The sequence below is a fragment of the Calonectris borealis genome, chromosome 20 (assembly GCF_964195595.1).
Source record: "Calonectris borealis chromosome 20, bCalBor7.hap1.2, whole genome shotgun sequence".
NCBI classification, from domain to species: domain Eukaryota; kingdom Metazoa; phylum Chordata; class Aves; order Procellariiformes; family Procellariidae; genus Calonectris; species Calonectris borealis.
Genome location: NC_134331.1, coordinates 5,442,076 through 5,466,190, shown reverse-complemented (window position 1 = coordinate 5,466,190; position 24,115 = coordinate 5,442,076). Strand labels below are relative to the sequence as shown.

Sequence of the window (24,115 nt, the reverse complement as noted above, 5' to 3'; positions counted from 1 at the left end):
GAGGCTGGAGATCCCATTCCCAGGTATCCGATCTGCCTGGCTACATTGCCCGACCCTGGCCGCGACAGTGTACAAGACATCAGATCTGATGTTTGAGCAGTATTTGTTCTTTTAGAGGGATTATGAACAGTCTAAAATACAGCTTTGTCTCTAATGATGATGACAGCTTTGCCATTGACTCATTAGGAAGTAAAGTCAGGCTCCATGCGAAGTTTTCAAATTCCAAATGTTTGAGTGAATTTCTTTGCTCTTAACTTCCCACCCAGTTTCCAGACTATTGGTCTACTGAGCGTTTTTCACAAACTCAGTGTATGCATAGCGCCGAAACACAAGGCGATATAAAACATAGGAACGTTAGTTTCTATATATGGAGGACGTGCTTGCTGCTGAAATACCACCTGCAATTAAGCGTTGGACATTGTGTACTTGGGACAATGTAATACCTGCGTGTGGCTGCTGCTCCATGGACTACATCAGGCTTTTGAAGAACTGGGTGAATACTGCCACCTATTGATTGACGAAATGAAAATGAATGTCTCCCAGCCACCCTGAGATTTTATACAGAACAGCTTTGTAAGCTTCTCATCCTTCGCATGAGAACAGCCTCCCTCATCTCAGAAATGTTACCGGAGTCCCAGAAGAAACAAACAGAATTTGCTAAATGGAATTAATGGCCAATACAATGTGCTGCTTGGCTGCTAAAAATATCTGTGGTGTATAAAGCTGAGAACAATATATGGTAAACATTTTGGTAAATGTGTCAGTTAATCAGCCAACTTGGGTGGCCTCTTTAAACAAAATGTACCGCTAAACGTGCATCTTCATGAAAATGTGCAGCTTTAGCAACAATAATAATAATAGTAGCTTATGATGTGTACTGCAGGCAGGTAAACTTTTAGAGTGATCAAACATGGAATAAAAATCTGTCACAATAGGTTAAGTAAGTAAGTAGTATAAGTACAGCAAACAAAATATTCTGTTCAGCTAATAAGTATGAAATATAGGCAAGTGAAATAATAAATGGCTGACATCTTTGAGCCATCTAATGGAATCATCAAAGGCTAAGAACATGCAGGTTTCTGTACAAGATCAGACTAACAGATCTGCTTGCATGTGTTTTACCATAAACCCAGGTTTTTTGTTTTCTGTAGGTCTTTTAGTCTTCTCCATTTCCAGAACTAGATGTATGTGCCTCTCATGCTTATTTACACATATTCATTGATCATTTTTAGTAATTAATGTCATGTTTTTATCATGTGGTAAATTTATGATTATTTCTCTTACCTTACTGAGTGTTGTTTTGTGTCTTCTGGCTTTTGAACAACTTAATAATGAACTTAAATTCATATGACAGGAAGATTAGAAATATGTTTACTTGATATAAGCAAACTAATTGTCTTTCATAGAACTAGCTTGGGCAAGAAAACATCTTGTCTTTTACTATTCTACTAAATAATAGAGAAGTACTAAGCATTATAAAAATTGAAATGGCAACTGCAAAAGGTCTACTTTCCACCAAGCTGAAGGGAGAAAGCAAAGGAGAGAAGGGGGAGTATTGACCCACAATGAGAAATTGCTAGAAAATATTTAAGAATAGATTAGTTTCAGTAAACTCACTTTTATCTTTTTCCCCTGAAAACAGCTGGAAATTGAGAATTCCCTCACAAGTGAGTTCCATAGATGGGGTCTATACAGATCAAAAAACTTAATCAGGGATTTTGACTCAGAAGAATCATCCCTATTCAGCACAGCACTGAAAATGGAATTTTTATGCTTACATATAATTTTAACTAATTTAGACATTTCAGATTTTCAGCATGCTTTTTTCCAGAGAGTATCCCAGTGTTGTTAGAGAGGTATTCGGTGGTTTTCGAAAGATTTCCAATCTTCCTCCTGTTGGCAAGGAGCAGTGACCTCAGTCAGCTGTCCTGCAGCCTTCTGACTAATGATCCTTAGAAGCAGCAGAACAAAAGAGGGAATCCTATACACGTATAGCCTGTGATTTTCATGGTATAGGAGAAGGAATGTTGTGCATAGCATATTGTCATAGCACTTTGTAATTTTCTGCTGCAGCAAAACATGCAAGTAGTTGCATTTGATATTCTTCTTATGTCTTTGAAATATGCATGTTTACCTACACACACACATACATGTGCATGCATATGTGCATATAGAAAATCTCTTTTAAAATGGTTTGGTCTGTATCCAGATTGATTTTAAAAGTATAGAGTAAGTTCAAGTCTCATGACATATAAATGTCATGAGGACTAGCTTTTACCTTCAACTATTTTGGCAAAAGGACACTATTTCGTATGAGGTCCAGTACCGTCAACTGAGTTTTGAAGGGTGGGAGAATCAGACTGGTCACCAGCTTTTGGGAGGTTTCCAAAATTTTTCCAAAAATCAAGCATCATGTCAGAATAAAGCCAGTGACATTTTTTCAGCAGATTGTAATAATAGCTCTGGTATCCCTTTAAAAACAATAAAGAATACCTTTTCTGTAGATATTAATGATCATTGGCTATGACAGACTCAGGAATTAGTGTGTTTTAATTTTTTTTGTCTATTGCCAGATGTTACACAGGAGTGTTCTGCTTACATGAATTTAACCTAGTGGACTGTCCAGGAAGGATAATGATTTTCTAGATTGTTGTTTACCTTTGTTTATCGCTTACACTATTTTTAGAATTCTAAGGCTTTGTATGGTTACTCCATATTCTGACTTTGTAACACCTTTGTGAGTTTCTGTGGGATCCAGCATTTGCATTTTTTGCCTTATAGTAAAAAAAATCATATTTTGAAATATCACCGTTCTACTATTTTGGAAGCTCTTAATGCAGACATTACAGGATCTGTTTTAGCTGAAACGTAGGCATCAATAAAATATGTTTTTCTTATTCATTTAATAATCTTTTTTAAGCATAACCTGTTCAGGCTGGGAGCTTTCAAATGATCTTGCAGATGTCCCATAGCTATGGATATGGTTGCTGCTTTTGTTGCTATGATTGCAGACAGCTGTAGTGATAGCTTGCTTGAAGAAAGAAGAAACAATACATCACATGCAACATGCATTACTGGACTGAGTGTAGGACTGTGATTCTTTTTTTTCCCTTTTTATTGGTTTAACATAAAACTAACTGCTTTAAGATGGCTACATTAATGTCTTTTTGCTCATACTTCATGGCAAATTAATTACAATCGCAGTTTTGTTTACTCTGGCAGTAATTATTTTTTTTTACTTGCACGCTGTGCTGCTGATCAATTTTAAGGGATACAACAAGCTAAAAGCATACAGAAGTCATGGCATCTTTGACTACGGAGGCACAAGCTTTATATATTAGTCATTCCTATAGCTGCACAGGTAACTAGTATAGAGTTAAGGCATCAAACATTTTACCTGTGTTACAATACTATTTGCTTTAAATACTGTTTTGCTCTGAGATCTTATCAGTGATCTTGGACTTCAGTAACTGCTAGTAATAAGCTTTTTCATATCTGATCATTCATGCAGTATAAGGAAGAGGTTTACTCATTCTGCCCAGAGGCTGAACCAGAAGAGACAGCAAAGCCAATGTGATTCATTGAATGAAGACAGTGGACAATTACCAGCAACTTGTTCACGTTTTGCCTTCGATAGTCTAAGCTGGTAAGTCTAATTTAACTCTCTAATGCATATATTCTTACTTATTAGTTTCAAGTATAAAATTGTTCCATAAACATATTTAAAAACACATGTAGTGTTGAGTGGCTTCTTAGCTATTGTGTTTTCCTAAAATCTGAAATTAATGCTTTTACAGCTATGCTGTGTCCTATTAGTGCACCTGTCTATACAGTGCAGCATTTATGTACCATATACAACTGACAGTGATCTATAATTTAGATTTTTTTCTCTCTCTCTGCAATATGTTTGTAAAAGGATGTGAATATTAGGTCAGTATTTGCCAATAAAAAAAAAAAAGCTTTTATAAGGGTAACTAATTTATATTCATTTGTATTTGAATTTGACTTTTAAAGCACACAGCTGTTGGGGAAGAAAACATTTACTTCAGCACTTAGAAGTGCAAGTAAAAATTCGATCACAAAGATTAAGCTACAGTATGTGCAACATGAAATGTGTGTTGGAAGACTTCGATCGCTGTTTTGGTACATGCTATAGCAGGGTGATAGTCACGCAAACGAGACTGCTTTGGTGGTTATTTCCAGGGTAGTGCAGTAACTGTTTCCCCAGAGATTCAGGTTATTTGTTATTGGAACCACTGTCATAAGACTTTTGTTTTGTGTTTTTTAATTCTTGGAAATGCAAACTACTGTTAATTATGACTAGTTATAAGGGGAGCTGCTGTTGTTATTCTGTTCTAGTTCTGTCTTTTACTGAGAAACGTTGTAACGTGCTGCTTGTTTATAGTTCTTGACTTACTGTGAGAATGCTAGTTAGCCAGATCACACAGGGCTACTTCGAAGCGTATTGAGATGTCCTTACCATTTCATTCTGACCTCTGCTAGGTATGTGCAGAGGCTTCCATAGGTGAAAATCTCAAATGGGTCAGTTCTCCTGTTTCTAAACTGTTAGTCTTTGATATACTGTAACAATTTTAGTTGTGACAATGATATATCCTCAGCTTAAGTGCATTTCAGTTGGGGGATTTGTTATTTCAATCAAGACAGTGTACATTCCAGGGTTTCACCTGATCAGTGAGGTGAGGACATGGTTGTAAAAAACCCCAAACAAATGACTTTAAAAAGGAGCCTAAAACTGCTCTTACAAAATAGTTCATGTCTGTAAAAATAAAATGCCAACATCCAATAAAAAACAATAAGTTTTCAATCGCAGAATCATGTGAATTGAGCTGTCTTTGTTTTCCTCATTTCTTATTATACATTTTACCCATGATTTTGCCCAATCTCATTTTCATTGCTCTCCCGGGAGTAATTTCTACAGCCTAAGAAGATCACACTTCCAGAAAATTTTCTAGAATATGCAACTTACCTTTACCTTTACCTTTTTTTCATTTCATACTTTGTATGTGGCTAGAAAAGATGTTAAGTACGATAATCTTCAGTAGCATTTTGCATCTTACAGTTTCAGTACACTGGTAAAAAATGCAGTTCATTTGCATTATATTATTCCAGCTATTGCTTTATTGTTCTGTGTTTATTCCATGCACTGTTTCAGGATATTGATGGTTAGTATACAGGAAACATTTATATGTTTCAAGTCATTTGTGATGCACTGATTCTGTGTGGATAGCAAAGATGCCATCTGTTTTATTGTTGAATAGCTGCAATTTTTACAGTGTTTACTTAGCTTCTCTATAGACTCACCTGCTCTTGACTTAAGAGAAACTTTCATGAGATTATAAAAGATTCTGTCCTCTTCTTACATTAATGTTTCTCTTGGGGATCTGCTCTGGCTGTAGACTGAAAAAGCTTCCATGCATAATATGGACTCCCTATTGTTACTGTCCTTGGAGGTCATTGTTTAGACTGTTAGTAATACACTATTGTTTTCTTCTGAATGTATAAATTCTGTTTCATTGACCAGATCAAGGTGGGAAGGACTCCAGCAACCCCTAGGAATTGTAATAGCTGGAGTCAAATTATGTTTAGATACAGTCAATATGAACAGTAACCCATGCCATGGGGAACAGGCCTGGGCAGTCTTGGTATTGAACTGCTGCTAGGCTTTTCTGGATTGGAGACATAGGCTAGCAGCCCAATGATAACCTAAATTTGCTTTGGTCCTGAGACTACACCAGCATCCTAGAGTGCTGTAACATATTTAGAGAACCTAGTTTATTTTACAGTGTACATATTGAAATAGAAAGAACTGACCTGCAAACTGTCTGAGTTTTGAATGTGTTTGGGAGATGTGTGACTAGAACACCTCTACCAAACCTTCAAATTTGCTGGAAAACTGTTCAAAAACTGAGAGGTGCTTCCCCTTTACTTGCTGAGGTTAATATCTCCTCACAAAGGAAAATGTTGCTGTCAAGCTGTTCTCTGTAAAAAGTTGGGATTCTGAAAACAGCTTCTCTACTTCTCAAGAAAAGCTTGAATTTTATGACTTTCAAGACACTCTGTGAAAGACATCTGGGCAACTGAGTTTAAGGAGATGGATACAAATACACTTCCTGCATTAGTGAAGTCTGGAGAAGAGATTGGATTTTTTAGGAGTCAGGCTGGCAAAATTCCTTTTTTAGTAATCATTTTAATCCTCAAGAGTATTGTCACAATACTAATTCTATGAGCTAGACGCACTACAGCTTCTATAAGCATGACTTTAAATATAAAAAAAGGCCTCTTCACCCTAACACTAAAAATCTCCAGCCAAGATCGCTCTCCTTCAATGGCTGTCCTCTCCATAGATAACGCAGGGACTTGAAGTCAACAAGCAGGTAGTTTGGTCTATGGGATGGAGGGAGGACTTTTTATCAGCCTAGGGAGGACTGATAAATGCATAAGCCATGTTAATAACAGGTATTCTTGTTTGGTTTTAATAATACCACAATAGGTATGAGAAGTCCTACTAAGTAGATATGCCTAATTTATTTAATGTAAACTCACTAAATGTTTGCACAGCTTCTCAGTAAGTTTCCGTATTGGCATACAGGCCTAATGAAGCTTGGAATCTCTCCACAATGCAATATTGTGCCCCTTAGAGGTTCTGAGTCTGTTGCTTTTCATATGAAAAAATACAATCCGAAAGCAAAAGTGGAGTATGCTGAGCTATCTTTGAATTAAGTATTGGATGGGTCTATTCCTCTTTTTTGTCCTCGTCTTGATGATGTTTAGGTTTGTGTGATAAATGCAAATTTTTCTCTCTCTCATGAGTTTACTACAAACTGTGTGGTATTTGGTGTTCAATGACTGTACTCTTGGAATCAAATGATTTGGGGAAATTGAAACTTCCTTTACAAACATGCCTATGACATTTATTGGCCTATATTTATCCACAATTTCGGACTGATTCTTGACCTATACTTTATTGATGAAAGGAAGAAATTCTTGAAAATGAAGGTAAGAGGAGAAGTTTATGTGGGATAATCTGTAGCTCTATATACTAATAAAAACTCTGGAAGTGTTACTCTAAGTAAGTGAGAATTAAATTATTATTATTATATTATATTTGGTAAATTGCTGAGTTTCTTTAAAATACTAATAACATGGAACAGTGGAAGATGGGTAATCATCTTTGGGGGTAATCGGCTATTTCTTAAGCTTATTTTTAGTAAATATCTGAAAATAAACTGAACTATTGAAGCTATGCTAAACAGAGACAGATGTGAATGAAATCTTTTGACCATCTTACAAGGAATTTTATTTCATGTTTATACTCCCAAATGGTTCCATGGATGCATCTATAAAACAAAAGGCTGTCTTCTAAGTTTGTCCAATATTAAAACTCAACACTTACCAGCAACTTCCATACCATAAAGCCTAATCTACACTGATTCCAGCACATGCTTCCAAATAATTCTGGCATGTCTGGAACATTTGTGAGTTGGCATTGGTGATCATAATTTTAGTGTTACGCTCTAGTTTGACATTAACAAGCAACTTTTCATGACAGAGACTGATTAAACATATTTTGCTATGTTCCTTGGTTTCCACTGAGCCTTCCTATCTAGTCTATGCAAGCTTGCTGTTCGGGGCAGAGAATAAAATGCTTCATTTGAAGAGACAGTGATTTCAGTTAGTCCTTGTAGGCACTGCTGAAATGCATGTAATAATTGAAAAGCAGGATGAATTGCTTGTGTGAGCCTCACTTTGCCTTTTTTCCATAAGCTTGGAGAAAAGCAGTCCAAGATCATTGCAGTATTGTCGCTCCCTGAATCCCAGAAAGCTTGTTTCTTATCATATTCACTCTTGCACATTAGTTTCAGGGATGCACCTTGCATAATTCCCTTCTTCTGATTGCACACACTGCTGTTCTAATTTAACAAAGTCTTCTCATCACATATGACAATTATGTTGACTCTGCCTCTCTTCATTCAGAGACTTGGTCTCTCTTCAGTACCCCATGAGCTTGGAGAATATGTGAGATTACTTGTAATGAGATACTCTTGTGCTCAGGATGTCTGCTTCACCACAAGTTACAAATGAGAAAGGAGTATGTAGACAGCTTATGAGACCTGGGTGGTGTCTTTAATCTTAGGGACCAATTCATGCCAACGAGCAGCCTCAACAGCAGGGCGAGTGTTTAGTAAAGAATGCTTTTATGATTGTAAATAGTTATTAGAGTCTGGTCCTGCAGTCTGATTTGCTTAGATGCAGGCTGAGACCACGAGAACAGAAAGTTACAGGATTTGTATCATAGTACAAAGAATCTAAAGCTTATTTCCAGGAAAAGGTAGTCCAAAAGGGTAGCCAGATGTACTATTACAACCGTGAGGTCTTCTAGAGAGACATTCTGTCTTATAAATGTGTACACACTCTTGGCAGGGAAAAAGGAAACGTGAAGAAATTGTGCATTTTCGTCACCTCTTCACTTACAGAGATCCCTGGGGATAGTTTCCTATACTTGCAGTTGGGTCAAATCTGATTCTTAGTTTCCCTTCAGAAAGGCAAAACTATTCCCACATAAAGTATTTCCAGAGAGTTAAATATTAATTCAATTTTCCTAATATGGAAAAATGAATGTAATCATAGAGCATAGAAAATATTGTTTAATTATGACATAATATGGAAATCCTTTTAGGTTAGGCAGCCTTGGAGAGAAGAGGCAGTCCCTCTTGGAAGAGTTTGTAGTCTAAATGGACAGGGCAAACACAGAGCAGAATAAAGTTATACAATATATAGAGAAAACCAGTGCCTGTCCACCAACTGAGGGAAGAAACTACTCAGTATGAAACTGTAAACGGCCACAGTTCAAATCACATATTATTTTAACTGTAAAACATAGAGTGCAAGGTCTTTGTTTGTAATAACCTGGACACTAGTTGGCCATGGGTAGTTTAAACTAAAAATGCGCATATGCCTCATTATGCCTACAACAGAGACTAAATAGGTTTTCTGTGTTTAAGCTATTATTTGCTAAAACATAATGCCTTAGGAGTCCTTGGTCACAGAGCAGATTCCCTCCCTGCCAAATGCTCTTCAACACTCTAACAAAAAAACATTCTCTATAGCAATGGGCTTTCATTTGGATGATAACATGTCAGCATTTGATGCAAATTAAATTTAAGTTCACGCGTTATTTCTGTAGTAGCTTGTGATGGGTTCAGAGATTAAAAAGTGTTTTGAATCCAGCCATACTTCCTGAGTGAGAAATACTGCTTTGAGTCTCTAGAGAAAAAGAATCCACCCACCCAACAGAAAATGTCACATGCTTTTGGAGCACACAATTTGCTAGCAGATAGTAATGCGGGAAATAAAGCACATTGTCTTGCCACAGTTGTGCTTGTGTCAGTTAAGTCACTTGACCAGTTAAAAAATTCAGTCCTGCACTGTGTTCTGTAATCAGTTAGATTTTATTTCCTCTCAATTGCTTCAGTTTTGTTTTAAGAAACCATTGTACTGACAAAATGCAGATTATGTACATGTTATCCAAATTGTATAGTAACATTTACATTTGGGTGTAATTTTTTCTGACACCGGTATTACCAGAACTCGCTCTGTCAAAAGGCCATTTCCCTCATCAAATTAAACCCTTTCTGCTTATACAAATTAGCAAATAGTTCTGAAGTGGTTTGTTTTATTTTTCCAACCTTAATTCTCCCTCCCCATAGATATCCACGGGACTAATTCCATAAAGAGCAATTTGCCATTGAAAAAGCCCAAAAACGTGCTTCTGAGTGTTCAAAAACTGTGTGTGTGAAACTGATTTTTGCCATAGAAATCTTGCAATTATACAGTTCTGATCAATGATGTTAGCGTGGCAAAACCTTGTTAAACAGCTGCTGTTTTTCTTCTAGAAACTACAAGCTGAAAATGACACAGCAAATGTATAACTTAAGTCTCCTCCAGACTAAAAAGAACAGCGTGCCATCCTCTCCAAATGCTGCAAAGCGGTTATATCGGAACCTGTCAGAGAAGCTTAAGGGGAGTCATACGTCCTTTGACGAAGCATATTTCAGAGCTCGATCTGACCGGCTCAGTCTCCGTAAGACCTCAATGGTAATTACTTGATATTTATCAAATTGCCAATTTACTGTCCTATCAATCTCCTTAATAGGTTTGCATTTAATCTGTACAATTTTCATCATCTCACTTTCTCTGTTCCCTGACCATGTTCTGTATGTTCTTCCCAGACTTACCATTTTATGATCCTGTGTCAAAATAAAAACTGACCTTCTTGAAGGCTAAAGAAAAGCTACCTTACTCAAGTGATGATGCTTTATTTTCGGAGTAAGGTCTTAACTTGGCATTAATGTGACAAAATGTGGATTAAATGTATACACACAAGAGTTTCTCTTACAAGAAATGAAGAAAAAGTATTTTGAGAAAACTGAAGATGGCTTTAATAGAAGTTCCCATTTTTCCAAACAACAGAGCAAGTGGAACTTACATGCTGTGACAGATAAATGCAAGGTTGTTCACAGACTGTGGTGATGGTCACTAGATAAGACCATGGAAAAAGGAGATCACACATGAAGCAGTCTGGCCTGGGTACCCTACCCTAGTCGCAGAACACAGCCAGGTACTCTGGTGCCAGGAAAGCATATAAGCACCTGCTGGACTTAACACTCACAAGTGCTCCTATTTATACCGGTGCTGATGAAGTTACACAACCTCCAGCGCATACATTTTGAAGAATGGACTGAAATAATAGCACAGTGTAAATTCAGTGCACAACAGAATCTTTTATATTTGCTGGAGGAAGATGAACTTACTGTTGATATTGCCAAAACAAAATAAATTTTCCTTTTCCATAAGTAGGAAGAACAGACACATCCTTCAACTTCTCTGAATTATTTTGAGGGAAGGAGTTCCTCTCCACTTATGAAGAGCAGTGACTTATGACAGTGTCTGTGAATGCTCCAGGAGACACCTCTTGGAACCATTACTCTGCTGCACTAAAGCAGACGCTTAGCACAGTGCAGGACTAAACTCTGAATATGGTTGGGTCATATATTACATTTTGTCAGTAGAAAAAGCACACGCTAGACTCCTTTAACACTCACAAATCTTTGTTATGTATAAGACAAATTATATGAATCAGTGCAAGAATTGAAAATAATTTTAAAATCAATTCAATGATCCTATCCCTTAGGATCACTCCTTTCTTGAAGTCAGAGGACCCATGCATGTCCCATGGAAGATCTAAGATGAAATGTAGCTCTAGTGCATTGGAAAGTCAAGAGACTCTTGTCTCTCTCCTGTAAAGAAAGACTATGACCTGAAGGAAGCAAGGGATCATGGCTCCTTCCTCTCAGCTCTGCCAGAGCCAATAGATTTTGTTTCACAGAAGGAGAAGCCTGAAACTCAAACAGGGCTCGATAGCTGGAGAACAGCCTTTAAATAGTAGCCAACAGCTGTGCTTTTGAGGCAGTGGGTTTCCAGATGCTTTCAGTTTGTAGGGATCATTTGAATTTGGGCCTCTAAGTATGAACTGTGGGAAAAGACTCTTTAGATTAATTTTTTAGCCACTATCTTTTCGTGTCTTTTCCTTTTCAATTGCAAGCCTGTGTGTGACTAAGCGAATGAAAGAGAGGAGGATAAACTAGTGCTGGGGACCATGCCAGAGCAGACTGACATGTAGATTGAATGAATGCCAGTCTGTTAGCATATCTTCTGACCAGTGTTTCTCTAAATATACACTTCAAATTACATATTCCTTCAAATATGGGGACTTCTGTCATACTTAACTAATGAGAAGAGAAATGGCAAATGAGCACAGCCCAAAGACTGAGAAGCAGTGTACTGCTTCTGACGCTCAAGTCCTCTGCTATCCACAGAGCTAAGTACTTACAATCTCACTTCTCTCCCTTTTCAGTCCAGATCTGTCAGGCGGTGGGAGTGTTCAATTAGTAATAGTAATTAGGAGACTTGATTTTACATTGTGATGTGGATGGTGGTTTAATAGCATATAGACTTACTTGTTTCCCCCAAACCAAGCTGTCATGGGAGTGACATAGCTTTTGTCACTGCTGACCTACAGTGAGCATAGGTACCTCTAAGTATTACCAGTGTGGGGTCTGAGCTGGTGTCCACAACAGTCAGTGAACAGACTCCCACTGAAGTCAAAAGGATTTGGATCCCATTCTATCCATTCTGCCTGTTGTTTTCACACTTTTCCCTAGAAATAAACAGCAAGGAAACCATCAGTGAAGGGGTGGAAATATTCCAGGTCAAGTTGCTAGCTGATGTATTTTCTAATCATTGAGTTTCTGTGCTACAGAGCTAAGTCAATGACTAAAATCATGTCTCTAGACAAGTGAACAACATTTGTTAGAATTTGTTTTTTTCAGCTTTGGCTAGTGAAGAGTTTTCTTTCCATTCTCTCTTGCTGTGCAATACTTTCCATTCAGTAAATTGTTGTCTTGCTGCAGACATAGCAATGTCCCAAAATAGCTTTATTCTTGAACTCATGTTTATCAAAACAAGTCTTTGCAGAAACTACTTTAACGTTTTTTCCAACTCCAGTAGCACATAGTGGACTTTTTCAGTCAAACCTAGAGCAAATATCTTGAAAGGGGCACTTCATTTTAATTAAGCTACATAAGATTGCATTTCTAAACACTCCAGCACTGAATCACTTACTGGAACATGGTTATTACTTACTGCAAAGCAATACTGTAGTCCTTTTGAGTATATACATTTGTGCATCAGAGTAACACCTAAATAAATTAATCACATAGCGCAGCTGTCTAGCTAATGATTAGAGGCTGCAGAACTGAGTCAAGGAAAAAGCAATGTAAAAAATGCCCCTAAACTTTACCTGATCACTTATAAATGTGATTCAGTTTCTCTTTGAATTCAGTGGTTTTGTTTTTTCAGAGCAGAAGAAAGTTACCTAGTAAATGTAAATGAAGGTAGAAATCAGAAGGCTCTTGTTAGTATTTGTGACAATACCAGCTGGACTAAAATTGAGCACATGGGTCTAAAGATACTACGTCTTACCCCTATTTGAATTTCTTACCCCTGGGCTGCAGATGTCTGAACAATGTTGCAATACTAGAGAGTCTTTTATACAGACTATGATCAGCTTTTTGCAGAAAACTAATCTTCAAATATATTTGTTTCTGTGTGAAAGCAAATAGTTGGGGAAAAGTGGGTCAGGTGTGTAGAATGTTGGAGAGCTGGCTCAATGCAGACTTCCAAATGGGGCAATTTACTGGCATGGCTGAAAATGTGGTAGATATTTTGCCGTCTCACCAGGGTATTTTTTGACTGAAATAGATATAGCATGATTAGATGCGCACTGCTTCGTGGATGAGGGATGCATACATGCCGAGTTAGAAAGGCCATATCACAGTTCCCGTGTTTTTACACTCTTTGAAGTTATGAGACTTGCCAACATATTTCAGCCTATTGCTTGTGTCTGAATTGTTCATTTGGAAAACCTGATATTTGCAATTTGGTCTCATAATTGTTTGGATTGGATGAAGTAGCTTATAAAATTCATGCTCTGTTTCTTGTTTAAATCAGTGCAGCTTTTTCAATCAGATTTCTAATGAAATGAAGAAATAGAAATTTGCTTTTATTTTTTGCCTTTTGGTGAAACATTCTTGCCAACAGATTAGCTGGCAAGAGCGTTTATGAGGAATTAACTTAAGCGTGTGCTTAGATTCTGTTCAGCAACTTACTTAAGGCAAAAAAATCACAAATACTTTAGGTATTTCATTTGGCAAACAAAAATCCAAAGATGCATTTTCAAAGGCATCTAGGCAGGTCTAAATCTTGATAACTGAAACCAAAAATAACAATTCAAATCAAAGTTTTTCACATAATTCTACAATAATAATTCAGCTAGGTAAATTCTGTTGTTAAAGTGTGTGTATATATATTTGAAAAGGGCCAAGTGCTTTTGTCAGCCATATTATTGGGGTAATTTCAGCTGTAATACTGAAGTTAGCCAACTTTTTTTTTAATTATGTAACAGGGATTTTTTGTTTTTATATAACGCAAGAAACTCCTGAGATGTAGTACAAGATTTATTGAGTTTCACACAAAATTGGAATTAAAGCCAAATAATGGTATTGAGCGTTTAGGGTAGCACTCTACAAATGCTAACTCATTTAACTTTTATGCACATACATAAAGTCAATTAAAAGAGAATGACTATTCTGATTTCAAAAAAGGGGAAAACCATGTATGTACCCGGTACCACAGAAGTGGAAATGTGAACTGAGAAATACCTAGTTTCTTGTCCTAAGTGAGCACCACAAGCCTCTCATTGAGTAGTATCATCAGCTGTACCTTTTTGTTCTGCTCTCAGACTGTTAGCTGATGTTTCCTAAAATGAACTTAACTAAAAGAAATGGAGACTGACGTAGTCATTCAGTTTACTTCAACCAGTTCCCTTTGTAGTAAGCTCTTTATGAATTTACTGTTAAATAAGTAGATTTTCCTAGCTATGATCAGTTACAAGAGTAATATGATTTTGCTTGGTTTTTGATTCAATTGAAGTGCAGATGATTCTGAAGGCATAATTACCCTTTATTTCCATAAACAACAGTATAGAGGAAGTTCCAAAATCAGTAGAAAAAGAATTTTAAATGGGTGTATACTGTGATGAAATTAATGCTTTTTAGAATGTTGATAGATATTTTTGGAGAATTGGTGAATATATTTTGCATTTCTAATAATTTGTAAGAAAAAACAGTCTATCAGTTCACAGTTCTGCATTCATAATAATGAAGTTTCAAAGAGCGAAGGAGCACAGCTTTTTTTTTTGTCTTTTTTTTTGTCTATTTATGTTAATTTTGAGTACATAGTACAGTGACATACAGCTGTTAAATGCATATCATTGACTTGAGTGGGAGTTGATGACATATAGCATGTATCAGAATCATACCATTAATTAAAATATTTTGTAATTATAATTAAAATTAATTAAAATTCTTTTAATTTCTAGCCAGAGTAATTCATCCCTTCAGGGTAGGGGCAAAAAGTCAGAATAAGAGTAAGATCTCTGATTTCAGGATGATAAGGTGTTATATAAGCAAGACAGCAGATGTGTGGAGCTACTGGAATGAAAAGAAATATTGCTGCATTGCAGTAAAAATTTCTGTAATTTTTAAGTTTTACCTTATAATAAGAGCAATATGTGCTAGTCTCTTTTCTAAAAATTTCTGGAGATATGCCCTCTCTAATGACAGTATTTGTCCTTAAAGACAATTTTTTGCCTTAAACAGAGGGGTGGCGAAGGAATGATAAATCTAGCTGCTTACCATTCAACTGTTCCTTTTTCTGAGATTTTTCTCTTACACCTAACACTTAAGTGTGATCTAAGTATTTGATAATGAAATTAAATCTGAATCTTACAATCTAGAGAAGAATCTGAAAACAAGAATTTGACAGAGACCCATTGTGATGAAGCACTTGTTTAAGTAGTGTCTTTTATTCTGCATGGAAATCTACAGACAAAATATTTCTCCAGCATGAGCTATCTTTTGTATTTAAGTGTCTAAAAGGTAGATTCCCAAGTCGGCACTACTCTCCTAGATTTGCTTTATTGCTGCATAGTTCATCTCATCCTTAGATAGTCATCTAACAGAAGTATCTCATTTCTCTAGATTGACAATTTTGGGTCAAGATCATCTTATGTACGTCTGTCTTCTTGTTCTGCTGATCCCTAATATTCAACATAGGTGGGGTCCACATTGAAACTTTAAGATAACGTCATCCTTGCAATTTCTTAGTGCGGTACCAATACTTCACATGCAAAACAGTAGAACAGAACATCTCTATCAGGCCTGAGAATTTCTGAAGACACTTTTAACTTCAACCACAACTGAAAAAACCTGTAGAACTGATCAAATTCCAAGGTGTAGCTGTGGACTCTAGTTTTCAGAACTGCTTGCAAACCATTAGTCTATGCATTTTAGGAGGAGACAAAAGATGTTCCAGCAGATCAGTGCTCTTTCAGTAAGTGTTGTTTCACTGAGAGCAGAATTTGGACAGGGATATGCCAAATAAAACTACATCAATGAAGTTTCAATGAAAATGAAGTTTCAATGTGGCTGAAATGTTAATTTCTAATCACAGTAGAAGGTGGTTTCAATTCAATATTTATTTCATATCTTGATAAAGAATACATTCTTATATAAGAATTTTCTCTGTGTTTCCTCCATGTGCGTTTCAGAACACAAGAAGCTAGTTTACATCATGTATCTGGATCGCTTGCTCTCTTATGTATGCATTTCTTTAGTATGCCCATTGGCACAATATGTTTACGTAGATCTCAGTTCCTTTATGTAACCACATGCTGAGCCCTCCTTGCTTAGCTGGGCCTCTTGCTTCTACTAATTCATTCTTAAGAGGAAAAAAACCTATTGGGTAATTATGGCAATGGGACACTGGGAGAGAATTTAAAGAATCTTGGCAAATAACATGTCATTACTGTAGGCTCCAGAAGGATGTTCTCATAACAGAAACCTGCAGGCCATGCTACTCTCCTGCACCTGTTTCTCCCCGGCTCAATTAAGAAACAATAGGTTTCTTTATATTATACCATTCTTTTATCTCCTTGACATTGGTAAGGAAAAGATTCAGTGGTTCTCCCCACTTGAGAGTCAGTGCCATGTATGTTCTTGGGTTTGGCTGTTTTAGTTCTCTGCTGTTCAGACACATCACTTTCTGGACATGCACACTGGACAGTCAATTTTTTCATCCCATTTCTACTTCTTTATTTAAGGACTATACATTTCAAAGCTGTTTCTAGTTACAAGTTAAATGTAAAAATAGTAGCACCTAGAAATGACTGAAGTGTTTGAATGAACAATACCTATTACTAGCTCACACTAGAGCTGTGAAGGTTTTTCTCCAGAATAGCTTGTTTGATTTGGATTTTGATCACCTGAGTTTTTAGATTCTTACTTTAAATTTCAGTAGTCCAAGACTCTGCCAAAATCATAGTCTTTCCTCCAGTTTCACACTGAAAACATACAATATTGCTCATTACAGGACAGATGTCTAAATAAGTGTGGCTTTGTTTTGTATGGGTTTGAATTTCACTTGAATCTTCCCACAGACCTGAAGCAAGTTCAAGCACACAAGTCCAGAGACAGACCAAGCTCAGTTTTGCTGCAAACAATTTCCATGTTTCTAGCTGAACCTAAGCTGGGGCTGGAGGATCAATATTTTACAGCAATCTCACAAAGCACAAATTTTCTCAATTTATTTTTAAAACATATTGACATCTGAAAAGTTTTACTGAATTTCTGTTTTTATTGATACACAGAATTTCCAGTGCAATGAAGCTATGTTTGAGGCTGTAGAACAGCAAGACCTGGATGCTGTTCAGATTCTTCTTTATCAATACACATTGGAGGAACTGGACCTGAACACACCAAACAGTGAGGGACTAACTCCTTTGGATATTGCCATTTTGACAAACAACGTCCCTATTGCTAGGACCCTTCTACACGTTGGGGCAAAGGAAAGCCCACACTGTAAGTAAAGAACACAAACTGAATTGACTTAGATAATTGCCTGTAGGAGATTAGGTTTGCTGCTGTTTTGGGAAATTAATTACATTACACACAAAAATTGACTGGTTTTATCATAAGGATGATCAGACCAGCAATAGTACCACAGTGCTGGAGGCCATTTGCAGCAATATCTGCTCATTGAAGATCTACGTGCTCCGTAGATCTTTCTTATTCTCTCTGTCAGATACACCGACTGATGAATCAGGTTGAGCTTCTAATGTGATTAACACTGGGGCAGCTGAGTTAATATCAATACTGAGAAAAAATCTTTAAAATATGGAAACAGGAACTGAGTGATTGATTCAAAGATCATGGTCTGAAATATGGAGTTTGTCATCAAAAATGAAAGGACGATGGGTTGTCTAGACTTTGGTTTATTTTTATTAACTTTTGATTTTGCCTATGCTGCCTTCAGGAGACAGGTTGTGTTGAAATCTAGCCTTTCCATTACCCACAGACTCCTCACTCCTAGTCTTCAAATGGCCTAAAATCCCACTTAAATGAGAATTTCAAAGTTCTACAGAACCAGAGAAAATCTAAACACAAAACAGACCTCCTCACTTTACTGGAATACCAATATTGCTTATAACTACATATTGTAGTTATAAAACTCCTTTGTATTCCTTCATGGGCATTTTTATGCACAATTTGTGGGTTGGAGGGTGACTTACCAACCCAATTAATCAACTGTATACCATGACACAAACTCTGACGCCTTACTTGGTCTAAAAATACACCAATGTATGCGAATTTGTTTTAAACTGTCAATGCCTATATTTAGGACATTCCCAGCAAGGCTATAATGAGACTGTGTTTGAGGGGTTCGGCCACTGCAGACTCTGCCATTAATTTGAAGTTAGTTAAATTAACAACATTTAGTGCTGGCATGTCAATCTCAGTGCTCCAGGAAATTGCACCTTGAGGCTACTAACATTGCCAGTTTTTTCACTGGAGAGTGTGTGTGCATGTGCGTGTGTGTGTTGAGTTTTTTTGCCAGACCCTCAGTGTTGGTACACCTTTATTGCTTTTCTATGTCCACAGCACTTATATTATCATTTATTCTGGCCTCCTTTAACCTTCCCTGGAGATTTTTGCATAGTGTAGCTGCTCAGTGAAAAGAGTTTTTTAGTTTTATATTTATTTGTTTATTTTTCTGTCATGGTTCATGACTGAGGCTTTAAAAAAAAGTGTGACAGCATTTAGAGTACATGATTGACTGCTGAAGCAACATTCATTAACCATGACAAATCTAGAGGAAAACACAGTCTTGAGTGTTCTAAACAGCAGTAAAAAAGACTAAACTAATTTTTCATTGACCTCATCTGTAAATAAATGCAGTCTGATGGCGAGCAGGGGCAATCATAAATTAGTATTCATTTCCTGTAATTAATGCAAACATGCCTATGAACACAGAGAATATGAATATATAACCACCTCATTTCCATTTCAAAATATACCCACTAAATTTCCACTTCACTTATCTTGATTTTTAGTTTTTCTGATTGAAATAATGGATGAAGCATTCTCAATAAAAAGCAAACAATTCTTTGTTTTGTGGTTTTTTACCTTAAGGGTTTACAGTTGCTACTTGAGAGCAAAATGCAAAAAGTTATTTTCAGCACTCAAAACAAAGGTTCACAGCATCTTTGTATGTGGCTTCATTCTTGTGGAATGGATAGCAGTCACTTTCTATTTTCTCTAGTCTTTTCTGCTTTGCTTTCTGTACTCAACCAACCCTGTTAGAATGAAATCCATTCTGTTTGTAAGATCTCAGGGCTGCAAGAACATGATCCAGCACCCAGCAGGAGCATTTTCATTTCTCTATGGTGGGTAGTTGAGCAAGACTTCCCAGGTTGAGTGGGAGGGGACGATTTCAATGTAAAATTCTGACTCACCCCAATTTTGGGACAGGACACAAGCATCTCTTAATCTGATTGGAAGTGTATAGGACAGATGCACAGATCTGGGAGATGGCAAGGTAGAGGAATTCCCCATTCCAAGTGCACACAGAAAGCTGCCTACAGAGAAAACTCTTGCTCTTGCACTGTATCAGCCGAAGTGATTCAGCTGAAATCTCATTATAGCCTCTAACCTAATGCTGTGGAAAAGAGGATCTGGAGAACAGATAGCTTCCATCTGTATCACCTGGATTTCTGCCTGGAATAGGAATAATAGCAGATAAAGCAATAGAAAAGTAAAACTATGATCTTCATTTCCACATGGAGCTCAGACTGTATAAATCTTAACAGGAACACAACATCTCTTAAACACAAAGTAAGAAAGATCAGAGAGTACAGCATTTAAAATATTAATTTAGTTGGGGAGGAGGCAAAGTCCACTGTGTTATCTTTTCAGTTCTCTTATTCATCATATACTCATGGTTTGGCTTGGCTTGTTCATGTGAACCCAAATAAAAATAAGATTAAAATTTCCAGTGGCTGATTGGACATGTTTCCAAGACCTGACAATTGTGGATCAGAATCTTGATCAAACAGATAAAGCCAGATCCTTAGTGAGAATTTGAACCAATGCCAATTCTCAATCACCTGAAGTTCTGGCACATAAAATCTCCTTCCTCAGTCCTGTTGTGCTATCATATGTGTTGCATGCTTATTGTAGGCATGGATCCAGGAAACAGTGTCACCTTTGGCCTCCCAGTAAACAGGAGTTCTGAGGATACCAGGAGATTCCAGTAAGCCTGGCCATATGTCTCTGATGTCCATATGAAGAATGATCAAACTTCAAGAAGGATGGCTTCAAGCCAGCTTCTGAAAGCAAAGTCTTAGAGACAAACATTCTTCAAGAACAACCTTTTGGATGTCAGAGGCGTTGAGTAATTCTTTGCTCTCCTTCTGTGGCTTTAAAGATCCCATCACACTTTTCACATTAGTATGTAGGGCTATTCTTAGACTCTGCTAAACTTCAGTTGTGATATTGTTATGAGAGACAGAGGGCAAAAGTTAAAATGAGAGGTTCAGACTGGATAAAACAAACATCTTTTGCACGGTAAAGCCAGAAAAGCAGTGGAACAGGTTGCCTAGAGTCATTGTAAAGCCTCCATCCTGGGAAGTTTTCAAGACTAGACTGGATAATGCCCTCAGTAACTTGGTCTGAGCTCATAGTTGACCCTGTTTTGAACAAGAAGTTTGGACTAGAGGAGGTCCTTTCCAATCTGATTTGTCCCATAATCCTACGATTCCAGTTTAGGAATAACACATTCATATGTGCAGACATCTTTGCTCATGTGGTGTTTTGATGTCAAATACCTGTCAGAGTCTTGGTCCTTTATATGGTACAGTTTGATCTTTTCAGAAATGTCTACTGCTCCTGGCTTATGCAAGTGAATGATTGGTGCATCCTGTGCAAAATTCATGCTGTTCCTGGAAGAACCTTAGGGAAACCAAGAGCCTGCCTGTCCCTACATAGCAACTCCCCATCATTGCTAAGAGTAGCTCCTTGTGCTAGGGCAGTGTTTTCGGTAAATAGGGGCCTTTTAAATTAAGACTATCTCAGAGCTCTTCTGCAAAAATACCAGACACCAGAGAAAAGTTATTTTCTGTGATTTCAGAATTTCTTCTCTTGTACACTATTATTTCCTGCATATTGAACATCAGATCAGTGGTTACATTTCTCTTCAGATTAAACACCTTTATAAGTCCATTTTCTAAATCACAAATAGTTTGAACAATTTCAGGCTAAGAGCAGTTCTGAAAATAGGGCTTGATTCACCACATTTCATTTTCACATTTATAATCAAGGGGCTGGTTTAGGGTAGTCTTGTGGACTTGGGCTAAAATCAAACCTATTTTAGTTTGTAACCTATGCGATCTTTATTTTCACCTTTATGTAGCACACAGTAGTTCCTACAGGCAATCTGAACTGCTAAAAGTCAAATTAAAATTATTCTGAGCACTGGAGAAAAACAAAGTCTCCATGTGTCAAGCTGCTTGCTATCTGTCCAGTCTGTCAGAGGACTAATTAGATATTACATGGGCAAAACTGTGGCACAAAGAAAATCTGGAAAGAGATCCATTCTATACCAGCGATGGCCCTTAGGCACAAAACTCTCATTCTTAAATTTGCCAGTTAGATTTCTCTTCGTTTGTAGAGATTTATATATTGTAGGTGTTTATAACCAGTACAACCTTCTTTTTTCCTATGAAAGCTTGTGATATTATGGCAAAGTAGGGGTTGGATAGAAACCAAATGCTTTATTATTTTAGTTCAGTTTTAATATTCCACCAACTTAAAACATATATGCAATTTCGGTCTAATTAAGAAATTTTTAAGCATATGAGAAACATTGGAAGATAAAATTTGCTCAATTTATTCATGTTGTTAATCCCATTTAAGTGGCCGGATCCTTAAGTGGTATAAATTGGCATGCTTTAATCCACTTGATGACAAGATAACTACTGGAAGGCAGAATGTTCAAGGATTTGACCCTACATGTGTTATGCATAAGGCCGGAATTTTGTCACATAAGTCCACCAAGCAATTACTTACTTTTCCCTTTTCTTGGTAGTTGTTAACATGGAAAGCAGGTCAGTGCATCTGAGTACATTGGTCCAGGAAGCACAGCAGCGAGTTACTGAATTGTCTGCACAAGTGATGAATGAAGGCCTTGGTACAGACAACACAGAAAAAGAGAAGCAACTAAAAGCATGGGAATGGAGATACAGGCTATACAAGCGCATGAAGGCAGGCTACGAGCATGCTAGTAAGTAGAAGAAAGTGCTTGCAAAATTCAATACGAACTCTACAACCGAGAACACTCTGCCTTTGTTGAGCAAAGATGCTCTCACTAACTGATCCTCACAGCACTGCTGTGAAGCAGATGAATGTTAGGGTGGGAAAACTGAGGGATACGACTAAATGGCCTTCCCAAGAGTGAGAAGGAAATTGATGTTAGAACAATAGAGGACCAAATATCTGACAGCAACAAGCACATAGCTCCTTTAGGAGTGGGCTGCATAAAATTGATGAGATCTCCAAACTCTTGGTTCAGGTTCTAATGATTCTGTCCTGCTTATTTCTCTTCACATTTACTCCTGGATCTCATTTAATGTGCTCAGAGTTTAAAATAGGATGATTAGAAAAGAATATATGAGGAGGGAGGAAGGGGGATGGGGACATTCGCCTTTTTTCTGTTGGAATTTTATTTTTTTAAAAAATGTATTATTTTTTAGAAGAATGGAGTTGTTCTAAACATTTGATCAAACAATGGAATTCCATTTTACATATAAAAATTGTGAAAACTTAATTTTAATTTTGGCATCCACACATAACATTTCATCAGCGTAGTCACAGATTGGGTCACTTTAAGCAGTTGTACAAGTACCCAAAGTAAATGTGAATTTGGGCCCATGGGAAGGAGTAAACAGGGCTGAATTGTTTCACATGTAGATCTTTTAGCTGTATCCTATTCAATGAAATACAACCATTGCCATTAACATTTTTACAACCGTCTTTATATAAATGTACTTACAAATAATTTTCTCAAATTTATTGTATTCTAAGATTACTTCTTCAAGACAGATGTAGTGCTCTTTGTATTAGATACTAAATACAGGAAATGCAGCAGTAGTGTAAGTTAATATAATGATTTTTTAAATCAGTCCCAGCAGTAAGTCATGACATTTTGTGTTTGATTTCTGAATTGAGTCTGATTGATATTCTGTGAATTAAGCTTTTTTTTTTAAAAAAAAAAAAAAAAGATGTTAGGCCTCAACTGACAACTGTATTTTGGAACTACTACACTGAAACATTCGTGGAATTTGCAATTTCTGAATCACAATAATGTAAAAATGTTTTCTGTTTATTTGATAAATTTGAGTTTGTTAGTGAAACCATAAAGGCTTAATTAGCTCTTTGTGGTTTTGTCCTTTCTCTCTCCTCCTACCCACCCCAAGAGATTTATAGGGGCTTTTCATTGACATAATTAGCATGAATCTGTTTTATTGGGTTACATATATGCAGGAAGATATTTTTAACCGAAAGGAGCCAAAAACCATGATAGAAACAAATGGTGTCTGCAGGATATTGTTAGCAGGGGCACTAATTAAAATGCTCAAAAGGCAGAGAACACAAACACCTACAACCCAAAGCTCACAATTGCAGGGTGATTTTCAGTGGGTTCTTTGAAGACTCAGAAACATTGTTTGAATAGGATTTGTTGTGCTGAAGAGCTGATGTTTTCTCTTCTCTCCCAGGAGCCCCTGAGGCGCCAACCAATGTCTGTCTCATGGTAACAAGCAGTACATCACTCACTGTCACCTTCCAAGAACCTCTGAGTGTCAACTCAGCTGTGGTGACCAAGTATAAAGGTACTCGATTTAGACAGCTTTCATTTGCCTTACAATGTATAAAAATTTGAGGGCTAGGTGACGAAGGTATTTATCTACAAGAGATTATACTACAATGCTAGTAGTGTTTCAATTTAATTATTTTCCCAGTTAATAGCTGTAGAAGTGGAATTTTCTTAAAAGATTCCCCAAAGACAAAATTTTTATTAAAAA

General features: G+C 36.9%; 1 protein-coding gene across 1 annotated transcript in view; it reads left to right on the top strand.

Moving 5' to 3' along the window:
• Positions 1 to 3,542: 3,542 nt before the first annotated feature.
• Positions 3,543 to 24,115, top strand: part of ANKFN1 (ankyrin repeat and fibronectin type III domain containing 1) — a 69,763-nt gene continuing 49,190 nt past the window's right edge. Inside the window, exons 1-6 of the mRNA XM_075170095.1 lie at positions 3,543 to 3,650; positions 8,905 to 8,910; positions 9,925 to 10,116; positions 17,348 to 17,558; positions 22,123 to 22,317; positions 23,810 to 23,923. Of these exons, the coding sequence (XP_075026196.1) occupies positions 9,931 to 10,116; positions 17,348 to 17,558; positions 22,123 to 22,317; positions 23,810 to 23,923 (706 nt within the window). The 5' untranslated portion in view covers positions 3,543 to 3,650; positions 8,905 to 8,910; positions 9,925 to 9,930. The remainder of the gene's footprint in view (positions 3,651 to 8,904; positions 8,911 to 9,924; positions 10,117 to 17,347; positions 17,559 to 22,122; positions 22,318 to 23,809; positions 23,924 to 24,115) is intronic.